The 21,228-nt window shown below is 39.5% G+C and overlaps 1 protein-coding gene across 1 annotated transcript; it reads right to left on the bottom strand.

The window, feature by feature from the left end:
* Positions 1-388: 388 nt before the first annotated feature.
* LOC143854704 (uncharacterized) lies at positions 389-19,696 on the bottom strand. Its single transcript, XM_077364801.1, has 9 exons — positions 19,155-19,696; positions 18,208-18,253; positions 18,040-18,118; positions 17,885-17,930; positions 17,645-17,743; positions 2,493-2,561; positions 2,035-2,395; positions 1,746-1,900; positions 389-1,610 (listed from the first exon to the last, which is right to left on the bottom strand). The coding sequence occupies exons 1-9, from the start codon at positions 19,650-19,652 to the stop codon at positions 675-677; spliced, it is 2,289 nt and encodes a 762-aa protein (XP_077220916.1). The 5' UTR covers positions 19,653-19,696; the 3' UTR covers positions 389-674.
* Between the last annotated feature and the right edge of the window lie 1,532 nt (positions 19,697-21,228).

Below are 21,228 nucleotides of genomic sequence, written 5' to 3'. Positions count from 1 at the left end.
TCCCTTTATAACGTGATTTGACATAAAGTTGCACGTTATAAGGGGAGCACGCACGGGGGGTGGAATATCATCATATGAATGAGAGAGCAGGCAGACAGACTCACTTTTCAGCAGAATTTTGTCTTAAATCATTTAATTCATCTCGGGCCTTAATCATTTAAATCATTTAATTCGCAAAAGTCCCTAGCAAATCACCCGTAGGCCTTAATCTTACATCCTCGGCCCACACATACGATCTTTGTTCTATGCTAGACAACCAAAAAAAAAAGAACTTGAAAGCAAGACAGAGACAGAGTAGCGTTCCACATTCAAAGGTCAAAAATATTCAAACACAGAGAGAGAGAGAGAGAGAGAGAGAGAGAGAGAGAGAGAGAGAGAGAGAGAGAGAGAGCCCAAATTAAATTATTAGATAACAGAGCCAAAAACTTTCTTCTACTAAAATCATATCGTGGATTTTAATTGGTACAAATGGGATTTTGTTGGTCTCCACCAGAAAATTTGGATAAATTAATCTGTACAAACTTCCCTAACTCTTATACAACATAAATGGGTGTAATTCCCTATTCAAAGAAAAATCAGCTGCTGCTGATGCTCCTTCCCTCCCCTGCATGTTCCAATACACCAACAATCTTAGTCAACCAAATTAACAAAGAATGATTTGTTCTCTCATCCCATCAGAGTTGCAATGCTAAATCCGGCTGCTGAGAATCAACCAACCCACCGGAAACCGGTGACCCCGGCGACTGGAATCTCACATTCAGGTCAGGCGGAACTGAATCTGACTTCGGATTCAGCGACAAACCCCGCCAAGATGGCTGAGAATTTAGTCCTGGGCCAGAGCCCATCTGACTCCCGTGACCGGAATCCGGAAATGAACTGCCAGAATGTATTGAATTTGAACAGCCCAATAACTTAGCGCCTTCAGGTTCTAAACCATTTGTGGTCATTGAATGAATAGTGTTGTTTCTTCTAGGACCCATTTCGATCATTCGAGAAGGTGTGGATGCCTCTGAACTGAAGTTCCCTGCTGCCATGGATGGTTGGATCAGCTTCGCAACTTGAGATGCCAGATTAAACCCGAATCCATTGTTGAACCCATTGAGAGTAGAGTGAATTGAAGGGTTCTGATTAAGCTGAAAGTGAGGCTTAGTTGGGAAACTAAACCCGCTATTGCAATTTGTTCCCCTGATGGTTTCAAACCCATGCGTAGTATCAGAAGATCTGTCAGCAACTGAAGACGTGGCAGTAAAGGGCGGAGGAGGATTTCTGCTAGAATTTTCCAAGGTTGAGTTGTTTGAGGGTTCTTGCTTCTCTGATAATTTATCACCTTTTGACTCTAATGCGCGAGGGATTGTAGTAGATGGAGAGATTCTAGGCTGAGAGGAGGATTGTGAAGGTGGTAAAGGTGGCAGCGGCGGTGGAGAGGATGATAGTAGCGGTGGTTGTAGTCGTGGCATTTCATTTTCTCCCACCCAACCAGGCCCAAATTTCGTTCCGGGAGGTAACGCTTTCTCAATCTTTTTCGAGGCAATTTTCCAAGCAACTGGTCCAAGTTTTGCAGCGAATCGTGCAAGGCTCCTTGCATATGAATGCTCCATATGAAGTCCTACCTGATTCGGATAAAACTCGTGAGCTAAAAACCATTAAGATGAGCTTAAAGTTATGTAATTTTTTACTCATTACGATGAGCTTAAAAATCATTACAATATATACTAGAAGTTATGTAATTTTTACTCAATGCTTACAGATATCAGTTGCTTATTCGGTCCATCAAAGGCGGTTAATACTGTCTGCTCACGGCCAGAGACAGACGGATGGGGCTGCTTGTAAGTGCTGCGGCGATTTTCATCAAATACAAACTGTTTCTTCCCAAATTTGGACAGACCCTTCAATACAGAACCTGAAAACAACGAGAAATGCTTGAAAAGACATCCAATTTGGCAGACGTAAGTTGAATATAGAGAAGCGAGCGAGGGAAAACAATAACAGGAGAACAGAGCAATCGGATGAAGGAAATTGCATCAGATTACAAACCTGGAAAATCATCATTTATATCAGATTTATGCTCCGCCAACCAGCCAAAAGTCTCACCATTGCGGGGTCCATGGGAATTCCTTGTGGAAATATCGGAAATCCCAACCTTATCATGTGCTTTTCTCAAGTGATCTTGAGTTGAGTTAGACCAGAGATGATTGTCTCCAGGTGTAGCGAGGGTGGCATCTGATGAAAAGTCAGAACTCGCACGCTCGAGGGGAGGCCTTCCCAACGGTCGTTTGATGGAGCTCTTGCCTGGTGGCCTACCTCTCCGTGCAGATTTCAATTCGGGTTCGTTATCTTCACTATCCTGCCTTAAATTATCAAAATTCTTTCTAGCCAACTCATGTATCGACCGTGCCTGGAAAAGGTAACCATGTGTTTAAACTTTCAAGACCATAAGTTAGTGAATAGAAAGTCTGGAAACTAAAAATGCAATGACTAAAATCCAATGGTACCTGTCGAAAGTAGATAGTATCTGGTGCATTATAGCGCATTGCATTTGAAGATATCAAGAAGACATCTTTCTGCATATTTATAAATAAGTGTCAAAGTCATGAAGCAAACAGAAGCCTGTAAGGTTCTCAGCAAATATCTCCATGGTACATACAGGTTTTTCTCACAGAACTAAGGTAGACAAACGAACAATTTTTTTCTCACAGAACTAATATAGAGATATGAAAAAACTCAAAGTCGGGTTATGTATCTCAGATCATTAATAAATAATAATCATATATAGAATTACTCCTTGTTCCACTGGTTCTGATATTTGTCAGGATCAAAAAATTAAACATAGTTTTTCAATATTGACAATACATACAGGAAAACAGAAGCACTACAAGAACGGAGTGAAAACAACCAAATACACAATTTACCATACTTTCTGAAACAAAAATCCCCTTAATTTTCAAATAACCATAATCACCTCTCTATCAAAAATCTAACTTATAGTCCCTTCCAATTTTCTGCTTGCAATATTTACCCAGATCAATTATATTTCTAAGTAATAGTTGCTTAATATAAGTTGTTGGCAAGAGAAATGATTTCTTGCATCATATTATGGTGTCGATGATGTGAATAAACCATTAGTCTCAAGACTCTCAACCACTGTGTAAGCGCCTCATGAGAAGTAACATTGATTAGGTAATCTTAACTATCCATTCCTTGGCTTCACAATGTGTGTTCTTCTCTCTCTCTCTCTCTCTCTCTCTCTCTCTCTCTCTCTCTCTCTTGTCTTGAACTATTTGTGAACCATGTTATGACGATTAGAATCATGTCATTAGAGTCATTTTAAGAGTGACCCATCCACAATGGGATCATGATGTAATCCATCTTTGATCACCGGCTACTTTTAGAGAGACTATATTTTGATTTGTTTCCATCATCGTTATTTAGGCTAGTTTTCAATTTTATGCACTTTCTATTTTAGTTGTTGCTATTTTTTGGATCGTGAATGTGGGGGTTGTCCACATCACCTACGGACCACAACACCCCATCTGATACCTTACCTTATTAACTTTAAGTGTGTTTATTCTTTTGTCCATTAAATGGGGGCATTTAAGCCATCCACCAATGACTTAAGTTATCTTATAGTCTATTTGTCCATATGATAGACCCACTCAAGATATGTTATATCCTATTGGCTAGTAAGGAGGGTCCACCATTCTAATAAAAATGAGACCTCAGGAGGAGAGAAAGGGAAATGATATCCCCCCGCGGCGAATAAAATCCCCCCTCTAACGTTATTCGTCAAGTTTTAAAGCCAAAGAAAAACTTTAAAGAGGGTGAATTTATCCTCAAGCAGTGAACCATTTTCACAGGAACCGTTAAAGGGGGGGATTTTATCCTCTCTTTTTTTTTGTGCGTGAGTGGGTGGTGTGTGTGTTGGGGGGGGGGGGGGGGGGGGGGGAGGGATATCACTTCCCGGAGAGAGACTCTAATTTTGAAGTGATTTTCGTACAACACTGAATTAGCAGGCCACAAATGGAGTCTCTCCACTCCCTTTGACACAAAATGGAGAAAAATGTCCCTTCCTTTGAGCAAGGTGGCCTTATCCCCTCCCTTTTTTCCTATTTCCTCTATTTCTACCTATTGTTTCCTCCTCTCTCCCTTCTTCCTTTCTTTCTCCTCCTTTCCCCTCCGATCATTACTGTTTTCTCCTTATAAGACAGTCCCTTGACTGTTTTCACAATCTTGACTACAATAGTCCTTTTTCTCCTCACTTTCTCCCCCCCTAACCCTTGCGCTATCATCTCCTTTTTATATTGATGCAAGAGTCCATAAGAGTGTTTCAGGGACTGTTCGGCATAGCAGTCCCCTACTTCTGTCTGTCTCTTGCCTCTTTGCCTCCCCTTAACTTCCCCGTCATCTATTTTCTGTCTACTGACTGTAACATTGCTGGTTACAGTCCCAACCTCCACTTTTATCCCTTTTCCTTCTGTTTTCTGCACCTATTTCACTTATTCTTCATCGTGTTGTTAGGGGGTTAGCACGAGCGGGTTAGCACGAGCCTATCGATGTCATATTTTCCCCTCTTTGGCCCTTATGAGTCGTAGCGATTGTGGCTTCTTGGACTGTTTAAGCTTCCTAGCTTCTCCACCACCCTCTTGGACCTCCGGCATACGAGATTCGGGGTGATGTGCTTACTTTCTAGGTGAGAACTAACCATTTTCATTTCCAGCCCTGATTTGGTTCACCGATACCACCTTTTTGGCTTACCATCTTTGTACCTATTTTAACCTTGAGACTTTCTTCACTAGACATGTGGTTATTTTCGGCCCTACAGTTCTCATTTTCTCTATTTTCATATTGTAACCGGACCCATTATTTGTTGCCGCTCTTATTTATATAATTGCCATTTTGGTGTGGATTATTTTTGTTAATGATGCTTGAAGTGAGTTACATCTATTGATGATTTATCTCAAAGGCAAACTAAGGTAAACACCATAATACAATTTTTTTTGAAAAGTGACATATTTCATTGAAGTTAGAGAAGCAAGAGGGACGAGTAACCCCCCTGCATTACAAAATATCAATGAGCACTGGATTGGGCATACCCAACCAGAGAGAAGCATAACCACTCATGCATCTTTTCCTTCCTTCGAATTTTCCGTTAACATGTACAATTTCTTTGCAGACTTCCCCACAATCCTTCTTCCATCTTCGTTAGTCCCTTCAGGACACCCTGTTAGATCTATAACCAGCTCTACTATGCCGAGCACTTCTCCAACTCCGCGAATGGGTATCCTTGACGGAATCCGTCCCACAGAGCCTAAACATGGTGAAAGGTCAGTCTGCAGCCTCTAGGTTAAATAAATCCCACTGCTTTCGGAGAAGATCCCCCGATAACTCTTTGTGGGTCGGATCACTGATAAAGGCCTTCTCTTCATCAAAGATCATCGTCCTCATTCTCGTGAGTCGTGAGAATGTTTTCTAGTACCATAATCTCCATGAGATACCTCCTATTCCTACCTCCAGAGGACGAAGAAGATTCATTATCCATACCTGTTGGTTGAAGATAAAACTACCCACAAATCTAGTGACTCCAAATACTTTCTTTTACTAGTCTTACTGTTCTTCAATCTCTATACCTCAAATGCCCTATAGGCCCAGACCCCAGGTGTTACAAAACCCGCCCCTTGTATAATAATGACAACTGGTAAGGGAAAAGAGAGGTGTCCACAGGTCATGAAGACACGACGCTTAGGATAGCGTGATAGGGGAAATTTATAGCCTATTTCCATTTACCAAAAAGAGATAACTATAAGGAAGCTTGTGCTCTACGAATGCACCTAAAGGCCTCACAGCGCCTAGAAAACACTAAGAGGTGGGCCCCCCGAACAAAACCGCCAAAATCAGCAAGTGGCAAAGGCTTAAAAGTGAATTATCTGAAAGCGAATCCAACCCTAGGAAGATGGGAAGCTAATTTGATAGGCTTTGAAAGCCGATAGGTACTGAGCCCCCTTATAGCACCCACGGACTTCGCCAAATAGGTTGAACACGGTTTTGATCTTGCCACCTTCGCCTTGAGATTAATACCAGGGGTGATCTCGCAAGGGGCAATATTCCTTGCTTTAACTTGATAGGCACCTTTTTTGCTCAACTTGGTAGAAAGATCCAGCCACGATACTTTCCCCCTAGGGGCAGGAATGTCAATTGACCCGGAACCTACTAAGGAAAGGCTGGGAAGACTCACTTTCAGGTAGAGAGGTCCCAAAATCAATGTCAGATCCGACCTTGGGCAGCGCGCCCAGGACCGATTCAAAATTTGAATTCAAAATAGGGGACGAATGTTCACCGGAAGGATTCAGATAAACTTTTGTCGGCGGCAATAGCGGAAAGTCCAAACTCACAGAGCCAAATGGGGATTTAGACGGAAAATAGCCGTCTACTTTTTCCGGAATTTCGATCCCAATGGAATAGACATGATCAAGAACCTTAATTTTAACGGATGACAAAAAAAAATTCCATCGGGAGGCTAAAAGTTTGGCCGAGACAAAGCTCATACAATGTTGGTGACTACTGACTACCTTCCATCTTTATTTCCAGGACCTTACGGAAAATATTCCCTAAGGCCTCCACTGTAGATACAGCCCAAACGTGTAATGGGATACCATAAAAGTTAACGCACAAAGGTTCCTCACCATAAATACCTTCCTTATTCCATGGTAAGAGGGGAGCCCAAATGATTCCCCAGAGCTTCCGGGCCTTTGGAGAGGACCAGCGAGGCCTGCAGTTCTGATTCGAACATAAACAAGAATTCATCCTCCGCCAAGGTACAGCGGCACTGTAAGGATGGAATGTCCCAAAGCTTTTGTGCCCAAATCCAGATGTCCTCTAAAGATCCTTTATTGGCTTTCTTTTTCCCTATCAAACACGCTCTAAGAGAATCCATCCGGATTCCTACTTCCCTACCCGAGATGTTTAAAGTCGGGTTACCTCCAATCTCTTGTGAGGTGATTGTACCAGTATCAGGCCAACAATTGCTCTCATCAAGATCCCCCTCCCATCGAGGTAAGGGGCAAGCACGGAGTAACCAAGAGGAAGATGTCTTAGGCCGGCGACACCAGTTTCAGTTATCCCTCCATTTGAAGTTAGTGTACCTATAAGGAGAGCAAAGCCAGTTTCCATGGATAAACCTACATCTGATTTCAATCACCCTTTAGACGTGACTCCTCCCTTAAGCAGCAAGGCCAATTTCCTTTTATCTTGGTTACAGATTCTACATCTTTTTCCCCATCTGAAATTTTGGTAACAGCAAAAGGAACATTGCCAGTCCTCCGACCATCATCTTCCTATTTAGTTCCTCTACCTATCACAGACTGTTGTGAATACAAATTCTATAACCACCATAATACAATTTTGATTAACTTCTTGGTCGCTTACACTAAATTTTGGGACTGGTTGAGCTACTTTATTTGAAGTTTGACCTATCAACCTCCTAAAAGTTCTCCGGAATAGCCCGCAAACCTCCGAGGTTTGCACCAAATCCTCTTGATGGCAGGACCAGCACCGGTAAAATATCAACAAATAATTTCTTTTAGAAAATCTCAAAAGTATAGACCACCTTAAATTGGGTGGTTAGCGCAGGCGTGAGGCTGGTTTTACCCGAACAGTTTATTAGTGGCCCATTAAATCAACATATCCAATCACCTTGAGTGGTGGCCCAATAAATTAACAGATCCAATCACCACATGGACATTCGATGCCTACAGTAGGCAAGTGGGTTTTGCCATCCTCAAAACCTACAAAAGTAGATAGTGTTTAAATAAATTGCCTTGTCTAAGGGCAAAATTGAAAGAAATGACATTTTTTTTTTTGAAATGGTGAAAGAAATGACATTTAAAAGAGGAGAGATAATAGTTTCAATAAGTTAGGTATTGTTTGGGTATTATCCAAAACGTAGGCCTTGTTAGTTTGACTTTTGAGGCCAAAACTGATTATTTGGCACAAATTAAATGTGAATTTTTTGTTGAAAAGGGACAATTTTATTGAAACACCTGAAACAACGATACATCGAAGGGGACAGGATGTCCCCAAGCTGCTACAATTAACACCCTTACCAAACCTGTCATCCGTGAATTCCAGTATCCCATTACCCTTACTGGCACACAAATCTACATGTACAGGAACTGCAACCCAACAAGCTGATTGTAACATTAATCAGCGACTAGAGACCAAATTTGGTTATGGTAACAGATCAATTTACAAGCCACCATCTTCTAGAGATCCTTGGACTACCTCTATGATCTCCTTCTCCACACCTTCACCAATTGATCAGCTTTTTCATTGGCTGATCTCCTCTTATGCCGAATTTCGGGTCCAATTTTGTGCACAAGATCTCTAATATCTGCAGTCATATCTTCAAGCTCCCACAGTCCCACTGTCCTGACTTTGTTTGTGGCCCAAGCCAATGCATTTGTGGACTCGCCTTCGACGATTAAAGGGCCCAGCCTATGAGTCACGAACCATCTTAGTCCCCAAAGTAACGCTCTTGCTTCTGGATCATTTGCATCGAAGATACCCGCAGGGCCCGAAAAGGACATCAGTATTCTTCCACTAGAATCACAAATCAAACCTCCAACACCAGCTCGACCTGGGTTTCCTTATAGAGCTGCCATCAAAGTTCAATTTGAGCCAAACAACAGTGGAGGAGACCACTTTGGTGTAACATTCTCCATTTTTCTTCTCTTTTGGCATAGCCGTATGCAAATTCCTTAATATGTCTCCTAGACTATAGCTAGGATCCATGTGTTCTCTTCCCCAAGCTATTAATGTCTATTTTGATTTCTAGAGCTAATTTTTCCCACCCTTTCTTTTCTTTGAAGATTCTATTGTTTCTTTCCTTTCGTATGTGTCAAATCAGTGCATATGGAGCTGATTTCCACATAATCAACCCCGCACTGCCAAATGGTCCCCCCACCCACTGAAGCAAGACTTTCTTGATGGATCTCTGAAACGACCATGATACACCAAGTGGCTTAATAATAGCCTGCCAAAGTCCGTAGGAAATTTAGCAATACAGCAATAAATGATCTAAAGATTCCTCCTCCCTTGTGCAGAACCTGCACCAACTCGCTAAATGGAATTTTCTTTGCTTGAGACGTTTACAGGTGTTGATTCTCTTGTGGTGGGGGTGGGGGGGGGGGGGGGTCAATTGACTTAGATTCTTCCCCGTTCTCCTCATTCAACGTGCAGTAAAAAGATCTCACAGAAAAGCCACCCTGGGAATCCGGAATCCACACTCTAGGGTCAGACTCATGGGGGGAACAGCAACAACTAACAAGGCCAAGCAAGAATGAAAAGCTGGCAATCTCATCGTCTTTGAGGTTCCTTCTAAGCCTAATATCCCATGACACATTACCATCTCCCCTCCCCAATCCAAATAGTCACACACTCTGGACTCTATTGGTTGCTAATGAGTATAGGCTCGGAAATGCATGGCACAAACGGGACTCACCTAGCCATAGATCTACCCAAAACCTTGTCTCATCCCCCTTCCCCACTCTATACCTAACAAGAGACTCAAACTAGACTCTAAGGACACAGACAGACTTCCATGCACCCAAACCTTTTCCTGCGACAGGGTTCCTACTCTTCCAATCCTCTCACCCCCGCCCATATATCTCCACAGCCACTTTCTCAACAAGGCCTTGTTTCGCAATCTGAATTTTCCAATTCCTAATCCACATTGCTTCTTCAATTTACATACATTTTTTGCCATTTCATAAGACTCTTATTCTCTTATTGTACTCATAACCTTCCCAAAGAAAGTTTCTTTGCAATGTCTCTATTCGCTCCGCCATCTATGCCGGTACTTTATAGAGCAACATAAAGTAAAACAGCATATTTGCTAATGCCGCCTTGATTAGGACGACTCTACCACCGAATGAGAGATATTTCTTCCTCCATGAGGCAAGCTTTCTCTCAATTCTCTCAACTACAGGGTCCCACAAAGTTGTTTTTAATACACCATAGCCCAATGGTAAGCATAAGTAGGTTATTGGGAGTTTTTCTTCCCTACAACCTAAAATTTAGTCATGTTTCAACACTATTTTCAACTCCAAATTGATGCTGACTATCGAGCTCTTTTTGAGAAGTTTATCTTTAGGCCTAATGTAATCGCAAACCACCTGAATACCCTTCTTAGATTAATCACGAATTCCGCTCCATTTTTCCATAAAAATCAAGCTATCATCGGTGAATTATAGATGAGAGATACTTTGTGAGTTCCTGCTAGGTTGGAGGCCATTGATATAACCCTTTTGCTCCGCCTTTGATATGAGAAGGCTTAATACCTCCGCCACCATAATGAACAGATACGGCGATAGTGGGTCACCTTGCCTTAAACCCCTTAAGCCATATCCATATCTTCATATAAGATAAGAAAACATATCTATCATCTTTGTATATGTTCGTTAACTTAACCAGCGGGGCTTCCCAACATCCAATAGAAGCGTTAGTTGATCGGTCTACTAAACCTGGCTTTTGAACTCGTTGTTCCGGACGCACTCGATTGACCTTAGCTTATGGTCTAGGCCTCACATCCGTCTCTGCATTCTCGTGATCTGCAGAGCCCTTATGGCTTGTTCCTGTAATGAACCGGTCCCACCAAGGGCCTATAAAGATACAAGTCCTAATTAAATCTAGATCGTAGATCTTTCGATCAAATATTAACAGCTAGATCTTCAATTTTGAGTTTTCGGACCGTAGGATATCTAAATTAGATATTGGATCAATCCCCAATCTTTAAGATTCGTGTATATTGCATATCCTGCATTAGATTAAACGATCTTAAAAATCAACGGTCATAATGTATTTTCTTCACTTTTAGTATAACCTATCTTTGGGGCATCAAATCTTTTCCGTTCGACATGATTTTGGTCCCGGTAGATGAGTATTTCGAATACCTATCCAACGGACCCAATATTTAGCGATTCGGACACGATTTGAGCAAGTTATGACTCTTTTTCTGTTAGGATTAGGCATAATTACGAGTTTTGTCTTATTAGGCAACTTTTAGGTTGTTTTATTTGAAAAAATTAAAATTTAAAAGTAACCTTATATAACCTAAATACTAATAATATATTAGAATAAGTTAAGAAATCCAATATTAATAATTTTACCCTCTTAAGTTAGTATTAGATTATAATTAGGAATCTAATAATTGGAATCCTTCTTGAAATAAAACTCTAGGCTAAGTTTATAAATAAACCCATCTAGGGTTATTTTTAATCACTTAATAATTGAAGGAAAGGAAAAGAGGAAAAGAAGCAGCAAGGAAAAAGAAAAGCTACAATTTTTCATCGATTGGTTTTTCGTCTTCGAGTAAGTGCCCGAAAACTATGTTTTTCGTAATTTCTTGTTTTTCTAAGTTTTTGATTTTGTTGATCTTGTTTCAACCTAATTTGGGTTTTTAACAATGTTTTATTGATTTCTTTACTTTCTTTTGAATCAAGAAACTTATTTTAAATTTTCTTTTTAAAAATTTATGTATTGTATTCTACTTACGAAAAACCCTAATTAGAGAAATCTAGAGTATAGTAGGAATTATTTTTTTATGTCTAAACCAATAAGTGTGATTTTCTAGAGGATTTGTCACTGTTTTCCTTAAAAATCAGCACTTAACAGTGATTGTTTTTCCGAGATTTCATCAAGTACTTGTCATATAAATTATGTAAGATGTTTTTCATAAAAGATATGTTTTTCAACAAATTCAGCACAAAAAAAGTGTGTTTAAGGGTTGTTTTGTAAAGATTTTATCGAATATAAATTATATAACTCGTGCAAGTGTTATATAACGTATGTGATAAATAAATAATGTATCTAGGTCTTATGGTGCTGATTTCCAAGAAAATCAACAAGTCTGGGTGTTTAAATGGGTTGTTTTGTATAAACATCTTCGATAAAATTATTATAAAATGTACCTATATGGTTTTGCATGAAATATATGGTATAAGTATGTATTATATAAGCCTTAAAGGGCTGATTTTCATTAAAATCGGCACCTAACGGCTAAAAGGGGTTAAAGAGTTGAGGATACACTTTAAAACCGTCACTTTGACAAACACAGACCACTTTGATAACTCCACTCCATTTGTTCACTTGAAGGACCCATAAGCCACATTATAATAATACTCCCCTTTTAAACAAGCACATTTACCAAATAAAACTAAAGAAGAATGAATAATATTAGGATAATTAATCGACGCACCTTATGTCATGAAATATTTACAGGTTCTTACCCGGTTGATTTATAGAGCTTTCGCACCATCCTTTACACTCACCAAGAAAATCAATGCAAGTGATAGTTGACTTATTTTATAAGACCATTTTAATGAATTGCTATTATAATCGTGTTCATGCATCTTTCTGTTCCTTATGTTGTTTCTAGGAGAGCATTTTAAAAGAAAATTAATTAAGATTGTTGCCGTATGTATACACTAGTGTGTTTCAGTGTTACTTTAGTAACACTATGGCCTATATATATTCTATGTATATATATATAGTAAACTTACCGCGTGCAAAAGCATGTGAGGTTAGAAAAAAATGGATTATATATAACACTGTGTATACATATGATGCAAGTAATTAAGAAATTGTTAGTCTTATGATTCGATGTTTCTTTCATCTATTCGATATTGTTTCAACTACCATATTCGTTGGCATGATTTAGTGACCACTTTGTTTCTCATGTTTTCCATATCTTTACTGATTGTCTACATACCTCTTGTTGAGATCTTTGTATACTTGTTTTGCATCGATTCTTTTATGTATCCTGTATGAAACCTTATAATACAATCTCATTAAATTGCTAATTATTTTATGAATCTGTTACAGGATCTTGTTCATTTTTTTTGACCCCGATGCCTCTCCCAGATTTTGTAGGTACAGATAATGACATGATAACATGAACACAAACAAGGGAGCTAAAGGGATAGAAAATCCATGTGGCCTTGTCGGGCAAAGTGCCTTTACTTTGTGAGTTGTATTGGGTTTCTCTTTGAGTCCGCTTGTTTCCCTTTTGGCGTAGCGATTCGGGTTTTGGGATTTTGGAATTTGAAAAAAAAAATTCATGTCTACAAATTTGCCCCAAATCCGGGTCGTTACAGTTCTATTGATAGATTAGTTCGAGATCAAACGGATTAGCTTTCGTGTCTTAGTATGGAAGAGAGACTCGAGGGTAGCTTGCGATCCAAAGAGCTAGTAGAGCCTCTTGACTTCGAGTTAGAGCTGCTTTAATGAACTTCCAAAGTAATCAGATAGAGATCCATTTAATAAAAAGGAGAAAGATGTTGATGAGATACATGTTTTTATCCACCTCCATAAGCTCAAAGCCCATTTTCTCTTGAATGTAGTCAAGGAATTTCCAATTCACATTATCATAAGCTTTTTCCAAATCAATTTTACAAATAATTCCATTTACTCTACTTTTCCTACCGCCGATAATCTCGTTTGAAAAGAGTATACCATTTAGGATCTGTTGGCCGCTAACAAATGCCCCTTGGAATTTTGATATTATACCTACCATTACATCTTTCAATCTTCTAGCTAATACCTTAGCTAGTAATTTGTAGATGTTGCGAACAAGGCTTATTGGCCTAAAATCTTTGAGCTCAATGGCTCCTTTCTTGGGGATGAGTGTAATGAAGTTTGTTTTAGCTTTCCTTTTCAGCCTACCTCTTTCGTGAAATTCATGCATGAATGCATGAACATCTTCTTTAATTACCTCCCAGTATCAAAAATATAAAGACACGGGGAAACCATCCAGCCCAGGAGCTTTGTCTTTCTTCATGGAGAATAAGGCACTCTAAACTAACTCTTCCGTGAACCTTTTTTCCAAGCAGACACATTTTGCTCATCTAAAATCTTTTTGAAGTTCAGTCCGTCAAGGTTCGCCCTCCATTCATATTCGCTTGAGAAGAACTAAATGATGCAGGTTTTGATCTGATCCTTGTCTTCAATCAAGATCTCAGTTTTGGACTCAAAACAATTTACAATCGTTCAATTTGCGGATGATACTTTACTTTTCGGTGAGCCGGATCAAGTTAAAGTGATGAGCCTCAAGGCAATCCTTCGATGCTACGAGATGATTACAGGTCAGCGATCTAATTTTGCGAAATCAAGCATGTTCGCAATCAATTTACCCCCTTTTGAAGCTAGCAGTTGTGCTGCTATTTTGGGCTGTAAGGTTGAAAAGCCTCCTTCTTCTTATCTCTGTCTTCCATTGGGAGTGGAGAGGCCTAATAAAGCTCTTTGGGATCCGAGAATTGCTCGAATTGAGAGAAGGTTGGAGACTTGGAAAAGAAGATTAGTCTCAAAAGGGGGTCGAGTGACCCTAGTTAAAGCAATTATGGCAAATATTCCAGTTTATTTCCTATCGTTATTTATATGCCCGGTAAGTGTGGGGTTGAGGATAGAGAAGATACAAAGAAGATTCCTTTGAAGGGGTCGAATGAAAAGAAGGGTATTCCATTGGTTAAATGGGAGAAGGCTTGTGCTCCAATTAAAAAAGGTGGTTTGGGAATTAGAAAAATTAAGGGTTTCAATTCTGCATTGTTGTGTAAGTGATTATGGCGATTTGGTGAGGAGGATCAAGCTCTGTGGGCTAGAGTAATTTGGAGTAAATACGGGGTGCTTGATGGTAAATGGGAGTTGGCCGATGCTTTTGAGAGAAGAGGAGTTTCGATCTGGAGGGATGTGCTTCGTTTTTCAAATGTTTTAATCAGGGCTGTAAGTTCACAGTGTATTCTTGTAGGCGTATTAGGTTCTAGCTTGATGTATGGTGCGCAAATGAGACCTTGGGATCGCTATTTCCAGATTTACTAAGAGTGGCTGCAGATAAAAATGTTTTCGTGTGCGACTGTTTTGAAAGAGTGGATCAGAAAGTGATTTGGTGTCCACGGTTTAGAAGGAATTTTTTTGAAAGAGAACTAGAGGATTTATCTTCCTTGTTTGAGCTACTTGAGAAATGTTATATTAAGAAATCCGGTGAGGATAAAAGAATATGGATTTGGAATTCATCCGGAATCTTCTCCGTGAAATCTGCATATGCTAAGTTTGTTCCGGACCTTGAGGATTCTTTTGTGGCTAAGGTTTGGTCCTTTCATTGCCCCCCTAGAGTGTCTTTTTTTTTTTGGTCTGTAAGTAGATGGCGGATCCAAACCATTGAGTTTCTGAGAAGAAGGGGTTTATGCTTGATTGATCATTGTCCGTTATGTCTGGAGGATGGCAAATCTATTGATCACTTGTTCATACATTGTAAAGTAGTAAAGGTGATATGGGGTTTAGTTTTAGCACGATTTGGTATCCAATGGGTTTTTCCTCAATCAGTACCTATGCTTTTGGACGGCTGGGACTTTGTCCCTAGGAAAAAGAAAGGGAAGGTGCTGTGGAGGATTTGCCTTTTAGCTCTACGGTGGTCGGTCTGGAAAGAAAGAAATGGCGGGGTTTTCGAGGGCACAGCCACTTCATCCTTCAATATTTTTGGAAAGAAAGAAATGGCAGGATAAGTAACCCAAATGATGACCAGAAACGCCAAGGAACTAAAAGTTATTCTCTTTCTCTAAGAAAAAGCAAAGACAAATAAATAGACACAGAAACATCGGCACGGAATCCTGTGTCAACAAATCAACTCCACACCAAAAGGCTGAAATTTCCACATGGGATATCTTGGTAATACTCATACTGAGCAAAACAGCCACTGATTTTGTCAAAATAGATGGGTGAGAAGCTGAGGAGACTTAATTTCTCACTTTAAAACAGTGAGTCCCTCTCCCTCCAAGCCATTGCAAAAGTTGGAAGTTCATACAAAAAATATCCTCACATGCCCCCACTCTAATGGCTACTGCTTTAGCAACTGTCAGCATAAGAACTTCAGCTATCAAACTTTATAACCAGTCAGAATAGCAAATGATAAAATGAGCATAACAAGAAAGACTGGCAAATCTGATGACTAAAATTCTCCCTTATATGCCATCAAAATTTGGCTTCCATACTTAATAATGAGATACCAAGTGATGACAAGGGCTCACAAGGGACATTAAATATTCTCATGAAAACTGAATGCAGTAGAACTGTATAATGTCAGAGAAGCAATGTCCGGTAAGGAAGTAAATCTCTCTCTAATTTCAAAGACATGAGTGTTTCATCTTTGTATTTTATACTCCCACTTTGGGAATTTCAAGTCCATTCATCCCTGAGTCTCCATATGTTGAAAAGTGATGATATTAGAGGCCAACTCCGCATCCTTTGCCACATCCCCTCCCCCATCTTGCTCATGAATCCCTCGGTTACAAATCACCTACTTAAGTTTCTTTAGCCTAAGCGAGTAGAAGAAATGTTTGCATTTTTTAAGAGGTAAAAACAAACAAAAATAAATATTACATGAGGGGCAGAGATATCCCCTCCACTAAAACATCCATACTATCTTCGTCTTCTGCCAAACAATCAGCTACACCCTTGGCTTCCCTTAAACATAATATAACCCAATAGCACATAGATGAAGCACTAGGCCAAAACTATAAATAACTATATGCTTCTAACTTGCATGCACAAAAATAATTAAGTTCTAAGTTCCAACTTCCAAGTTTTCAACCATCAAAACAAGAAAGCTCAGGCCCATAGGTGAAGCATGCATTGGAAACAGTGTATAAATCCTACATTGTGTTTGTCCCTTCCCAAGTTCATTAGTGGAAAGAAGTGTACTCATGAAGAAAGGCGCTCCACTTGTCATCGCAACTATTGAATTTTTGTTAATTAGTCATGTGTCTTAGTGTTTCAAGGTCAAAATAAACAGCAAACTCCTAGTGTATAAGGTAGTACCTCCAATGCACCAAAGCTTGCATTATGGAATAGAATTCCAGTATATGTTGAATTATCTTTTTTTTGCTTCATGCAATTTTTCACTAAAGAAAGCTATAGGGCGTCCTTGATGTATATGGTTACCCCAATCCCCACATGCAAAGCATATCTACTGTCCTTTTCGAATATCTTCTCAAATGTTGAGAAAAGCTAATGTGGGTGCATCAGTCATTGCTTCTTCATTAAATTGGAAACTTCATTCCTCTGGCATACACCAAACAAAGGGAAACCACAAAAAATGCCACAAATAATAGAAACCTGGAATTTGGCATAACTTTCACGAATTTGTCTGGAACTAGTAATTTTGGCATGTTTCATCTGGAATGGACGAAACGGAGGGCATGGGATCATTAAAGACCATATTTTTGGAATCTTTCCCTCTATGTTTTGTTCCATTTTATGAAACGAAATCAAACACTTTGTCCATTCTATATAAAACAAAACGGATTTTATAACTATGCTCCATGGAGAAAACTCATCTTATAAAGGTTAAAGAAACATTTTAGAGCAGAAAATAAGTGATGTCCTCAAAACCTGTAATTTATTGGAGTTGCATGATGATACTCCACCACAAACTAATAAAAGCCATGCTCATGAAAATAATTTTTGCAGCCAGACAATTTACTGATATTTTCATACAGTTTGTGATCAATCCATAACCAAACCAAAAACATATTACCAGATGAGTAGGTACAAAAATGTAATTTTAAGATCCAGATGACTGGGATGGTATACGTGTATAACTAACCTCAAATTGCTCCAAGTTCGCATAAGCTCCACTTGATAGCTTCTTCCTCAGAGTGCTGAAATCCATCGGATGCTCTATCACTTCATGATAGTCTGGAAGCTGCAACAAACACGCAATATTCAGCTAAGGATGGAAAATACACTTACCATGGCAGTTGCAATCATATTTCAAAAGTTTAATATCAAATTAAAAAATAAATCCATGAATGATAGAAATAAGCGAATAACTTCAAAAAGAAACCTCTTTTGGATCCACTGGCTCCGAGAACACACCATAAGTGTCTTTCCTATCGTACATAAAAAAATCACATCAAACCCACAAGCACAATGAAGTCTAGCAAGCAAGGAAAAATAATCAAAAGAATAAGGAACAGCCAGAGAATCTATAACTCATACTTTTGAAGCTGGTCGAGGATAAAAACAAGCAACTTTTCATCTGGTAAAGGAGTCAAGGGACCAGAATCCGATGGCACCCCTGTTAACAAACGAAAGAAATAAGTAAACAACTATGTACATAAATGTGCCATAAAGTGTTTTATAGAAGAACAACAATCGAAACTAAACCTGGTGGCGTATTCGTTGCTTTCTTAGCGGAATTGTGTCTTTCTGCCTGTGAAAAATTTAGTTCTCAATAATCAGATGCGAGCAGAGATCATTTTTAAAAAAAAGGATCAACGGATGACAGATATTTGTTGAGTAATAACTGAATTAAGATAAAGAATTCAAATATGAAAACTCTTAAATTCAAAGCAATGTAGACAAAAGTACACTTAGCCCCGAGTTTTCGCAAGAATCAACAGGAAGCAGAAAAATTAGACAAAACAGATAAGGCAAATATAATGAAATAAATAAGTAATAAAGATTTTAAAAAAAAGATATAATTGACCTAAATTTCAACAAAAAATCTAAAATCTGACAAATTAAACTCCACGACCTTCCAATTCTAGAAATTTAGGCGAAACTACAAACCAAAAAGTAAATCCAAGGAAACTTATAACCAAATAGGCAAAGATTCTCATTCCGGAAACTGCAATTTCCACGAAAGAAAAAGAGAATTCAAAAATCAAGCACCTTTACAACTATCGATAAATTAAAAGCCAACCCACAATACAAAAAAAAATGTAAGGAAATAAATAAGTATGATAAAACAATGCCTTTGACCTAAATTTCAACGAAAAATCGAAAATCTGACATATCTTTGACCTAAATTTCAACAAAAAATAGAAAATCTGACAAATTCAAACCAACGAACTTCCAATTCTAGAAATTTAGGAGAAACTATAAAGTAAAAAGTAAATCCAAGGAAACTTATAACCAAATAGGCAAAGATTCTCCTTATGGAAACAGCAAATTCCACGAAAGAAGAAGAAAATTCAAAAATCAAACACACTTACAACCAAAAAAGTCACGATCTGTAAAAAATCCACAAATCTTCAAATCCAGAAAAAAAACAAAAACAAAAAAAAGATAAATACACGCATCGAGAGAGACAGAGAGATAAAAAAGATCACCTTTTCGAGAGCCTTGGAAGCGAAATCCGAATCGCTAAGGGCAGATCCATCAATCTTCCGCTTCTTGAGAGGAGTCTCCTCGTCCTCTCCATTCGAATCTGATCCGTACGAACCGAAATCAGATCCTCCACGAGAGCTTCTCAACTGGTGATGGTGTGCCGGAGAAGATCCCGGCGGCGAATTTTCCGGCCGTGGAGGCAATCGTAGGACGAGCTTCAGTTTTTTCTCCCTCCTCTTCCCACTCGAATCATCGTCGTCCTCCTCTTCTCCTTCGTTCCTCTCAGAGTTCCCGTCGGGGTTAGGGTTCCGGCGAGTCAATCGACGGTGAGAATTCAGGCTAGAGTTAGGGTTAGGGTTAGGGTTAAAGTTACGTTTTTGGTGATGTTTTGATTGGTGTTTTTCTTGTTGTTGTTGTTCACGGAGGTTTCTTTTTTGGAGATCTAAAAGAGAGGGTCGTCCTTTCTTCTTCTTCTTCTTCTCCGCTACCTTCTTACCCATTTCCCTTCTCTCTCTCTCTCTCTCTCTCTCTCTCCTCTCTCTCTCTCTAAACAGGGACAATTTTTCGGGATTTGTTTTTTTTTTCGTTTATGACTTTTTGCGGGGTGCATTGCACGTGATCTCGCACGTAGGAGTGGAGTGGCACGTGTGTATTACGTCGTCTTACCTAGCTGAGGCGCTGAGCTTTTATTAACTTCCGTTTTTTTTACATCAGGTCGGGCATGAAAACATATATACCCGTAGGAGATTCCTGACAGCTATTCTGAGTATCCCACGTATACGTGCTTACTATTTATCAGAGTTTTATGACAAAAATACCCTTTATAACTGAAAAATGACAAGTATACTCCCATTTTTGGTGAGCTTGGCAATATTATAAGAGGAGATTTTATTCGGGGTGCAACTTGGGTCAGGCTCAACCCTAACCCGATGGGTTCAACCCAATTTTGGCTCGGGTTGGGTTGGCATTTCCTTAGGTTGGGTTGAGTTAGAGTTGGGAAAAGCCAACCCGATTTAATTTCGAGTTGGGTTAAGGTTGAGGCCTTGGGAACCTGACCCGACCTAATCCCGACGACCGTCCTCTAATTTTTATCTTGATTTTCTTTAGGTCATTGTATTTTCTGTTTGGCCCTTGATAAATGTAAGACCAAGGGTTCCCATGGGTTCAATCATCCACCTTACCTTCTTGTTTTGATGTTGGCAAATTAAATTGATTAGCATTTATGGACCGATGCGTTGCTTTGAGGTGTTATGTTGTTTACAGGATTTTCATGTCATAATCGCCATTACACAACTCTTCTCAACACATGACTTGTGGATCAAGGAGCAAAGGAACCAAGAGCTTGCACCTACAGTAAAGACATCCTCATTTGAAGATGTTCAAATCAAGAAGCTCATCATGAAGATTCCACCTGTTCCCAACAAGTGTTAAAAAGGAGATTGAAGTTGAACATGCCATGGGACACCTCATGCACCTCACAACATGCAGTGAAGATTGGATGATGTCACAAGAGCAAGACAAGTTGAAGATGTTCACCTCGAGTTAAAGAAGTCTGAGGAAGTGCAAATGAGCGAATACATTCCAAGAAGACTCAACGGTATCCTTTTTAGAATGTATTTAGAGTCATCTTGATTTTATGTAAAATTGCACTTTCAATAGGTTTTTAAATGGTTTTCATACTTAACCATTTACATCTTTGAAAGCCATCAACACACCCAAAAAATATGTTTTGAAAACCTAGGACTAAAGCCCAAAGACCATGGCCCAAAGCCCCTGAATTTTAAAGTTAAAAATAGAATTCTACACAGGGCCGGTCGACCGGGCTATGCCAGGCGACCGCGGGATGGTACCTGAAATTCCAGGACATCTCCAAAATTTATCGGGCCGGTCGACCGGGTTAATCCGGGCGACCGCGGAATATGTTCTGTTTGTGACAGAACAATCCGTCATGGGTTTGGGCGGGCGACCGTCGTGGGTTGGTCGACCGAGATAGGTTTTTGAGCCGATTTTTTTAGCAAATAGATTGACCTCGCCGGACGACCGCCATGGGGTCAGTCGACCGCGACGGTAAGAAAT

This window comes from Tasmannia lanceolata, unplaced genomic scaffold, assembly GCF_043159265.1.
Source record: "Tasmannia lanceolata isolate RefF3 unplaced genomic scaffold, GAP_Taslan_0.1 ptg000020l, whole genome shotgun sequence".
NCBI lineage: Eukaryota > Viridiplantae > Streptophyta > Magnoliopsida > Canellales > Winteraceae > Tasmannia > Tasmannia lanceolata.
The sequence above is the reverse complement of the archived record's forward strand: the minus strand, read 5'-3'. Positions and strand labels throughout refer to the sequence as shown.

Excerpts from the sequence above, each read along its gene's own strand:
- LOC143854704 (XM_077364801.1), bottom strand. The coding sequence starts at position 19,652 with ATGGGTAAGAAGGTAGCGGAGAAGAAGAAGAAGAAGAAAGGACGACCC. Across the intron at positions 17,744-17,884 it reads AGCCAGTGGATCCAAAAGAG|CTTCCAGACTATCATGAAGT; the intron begins GTTTCTTTTTGA and ends TGTTTGTTGCAG. Across the intron at positions 1,901-2,034 it reads TATAAATGATGATTTTCCAG|GTTCTGTATTGAAGGGTCTG; the intron begins GTTTGTAATCTG and ends CGTTGTTTTCAG.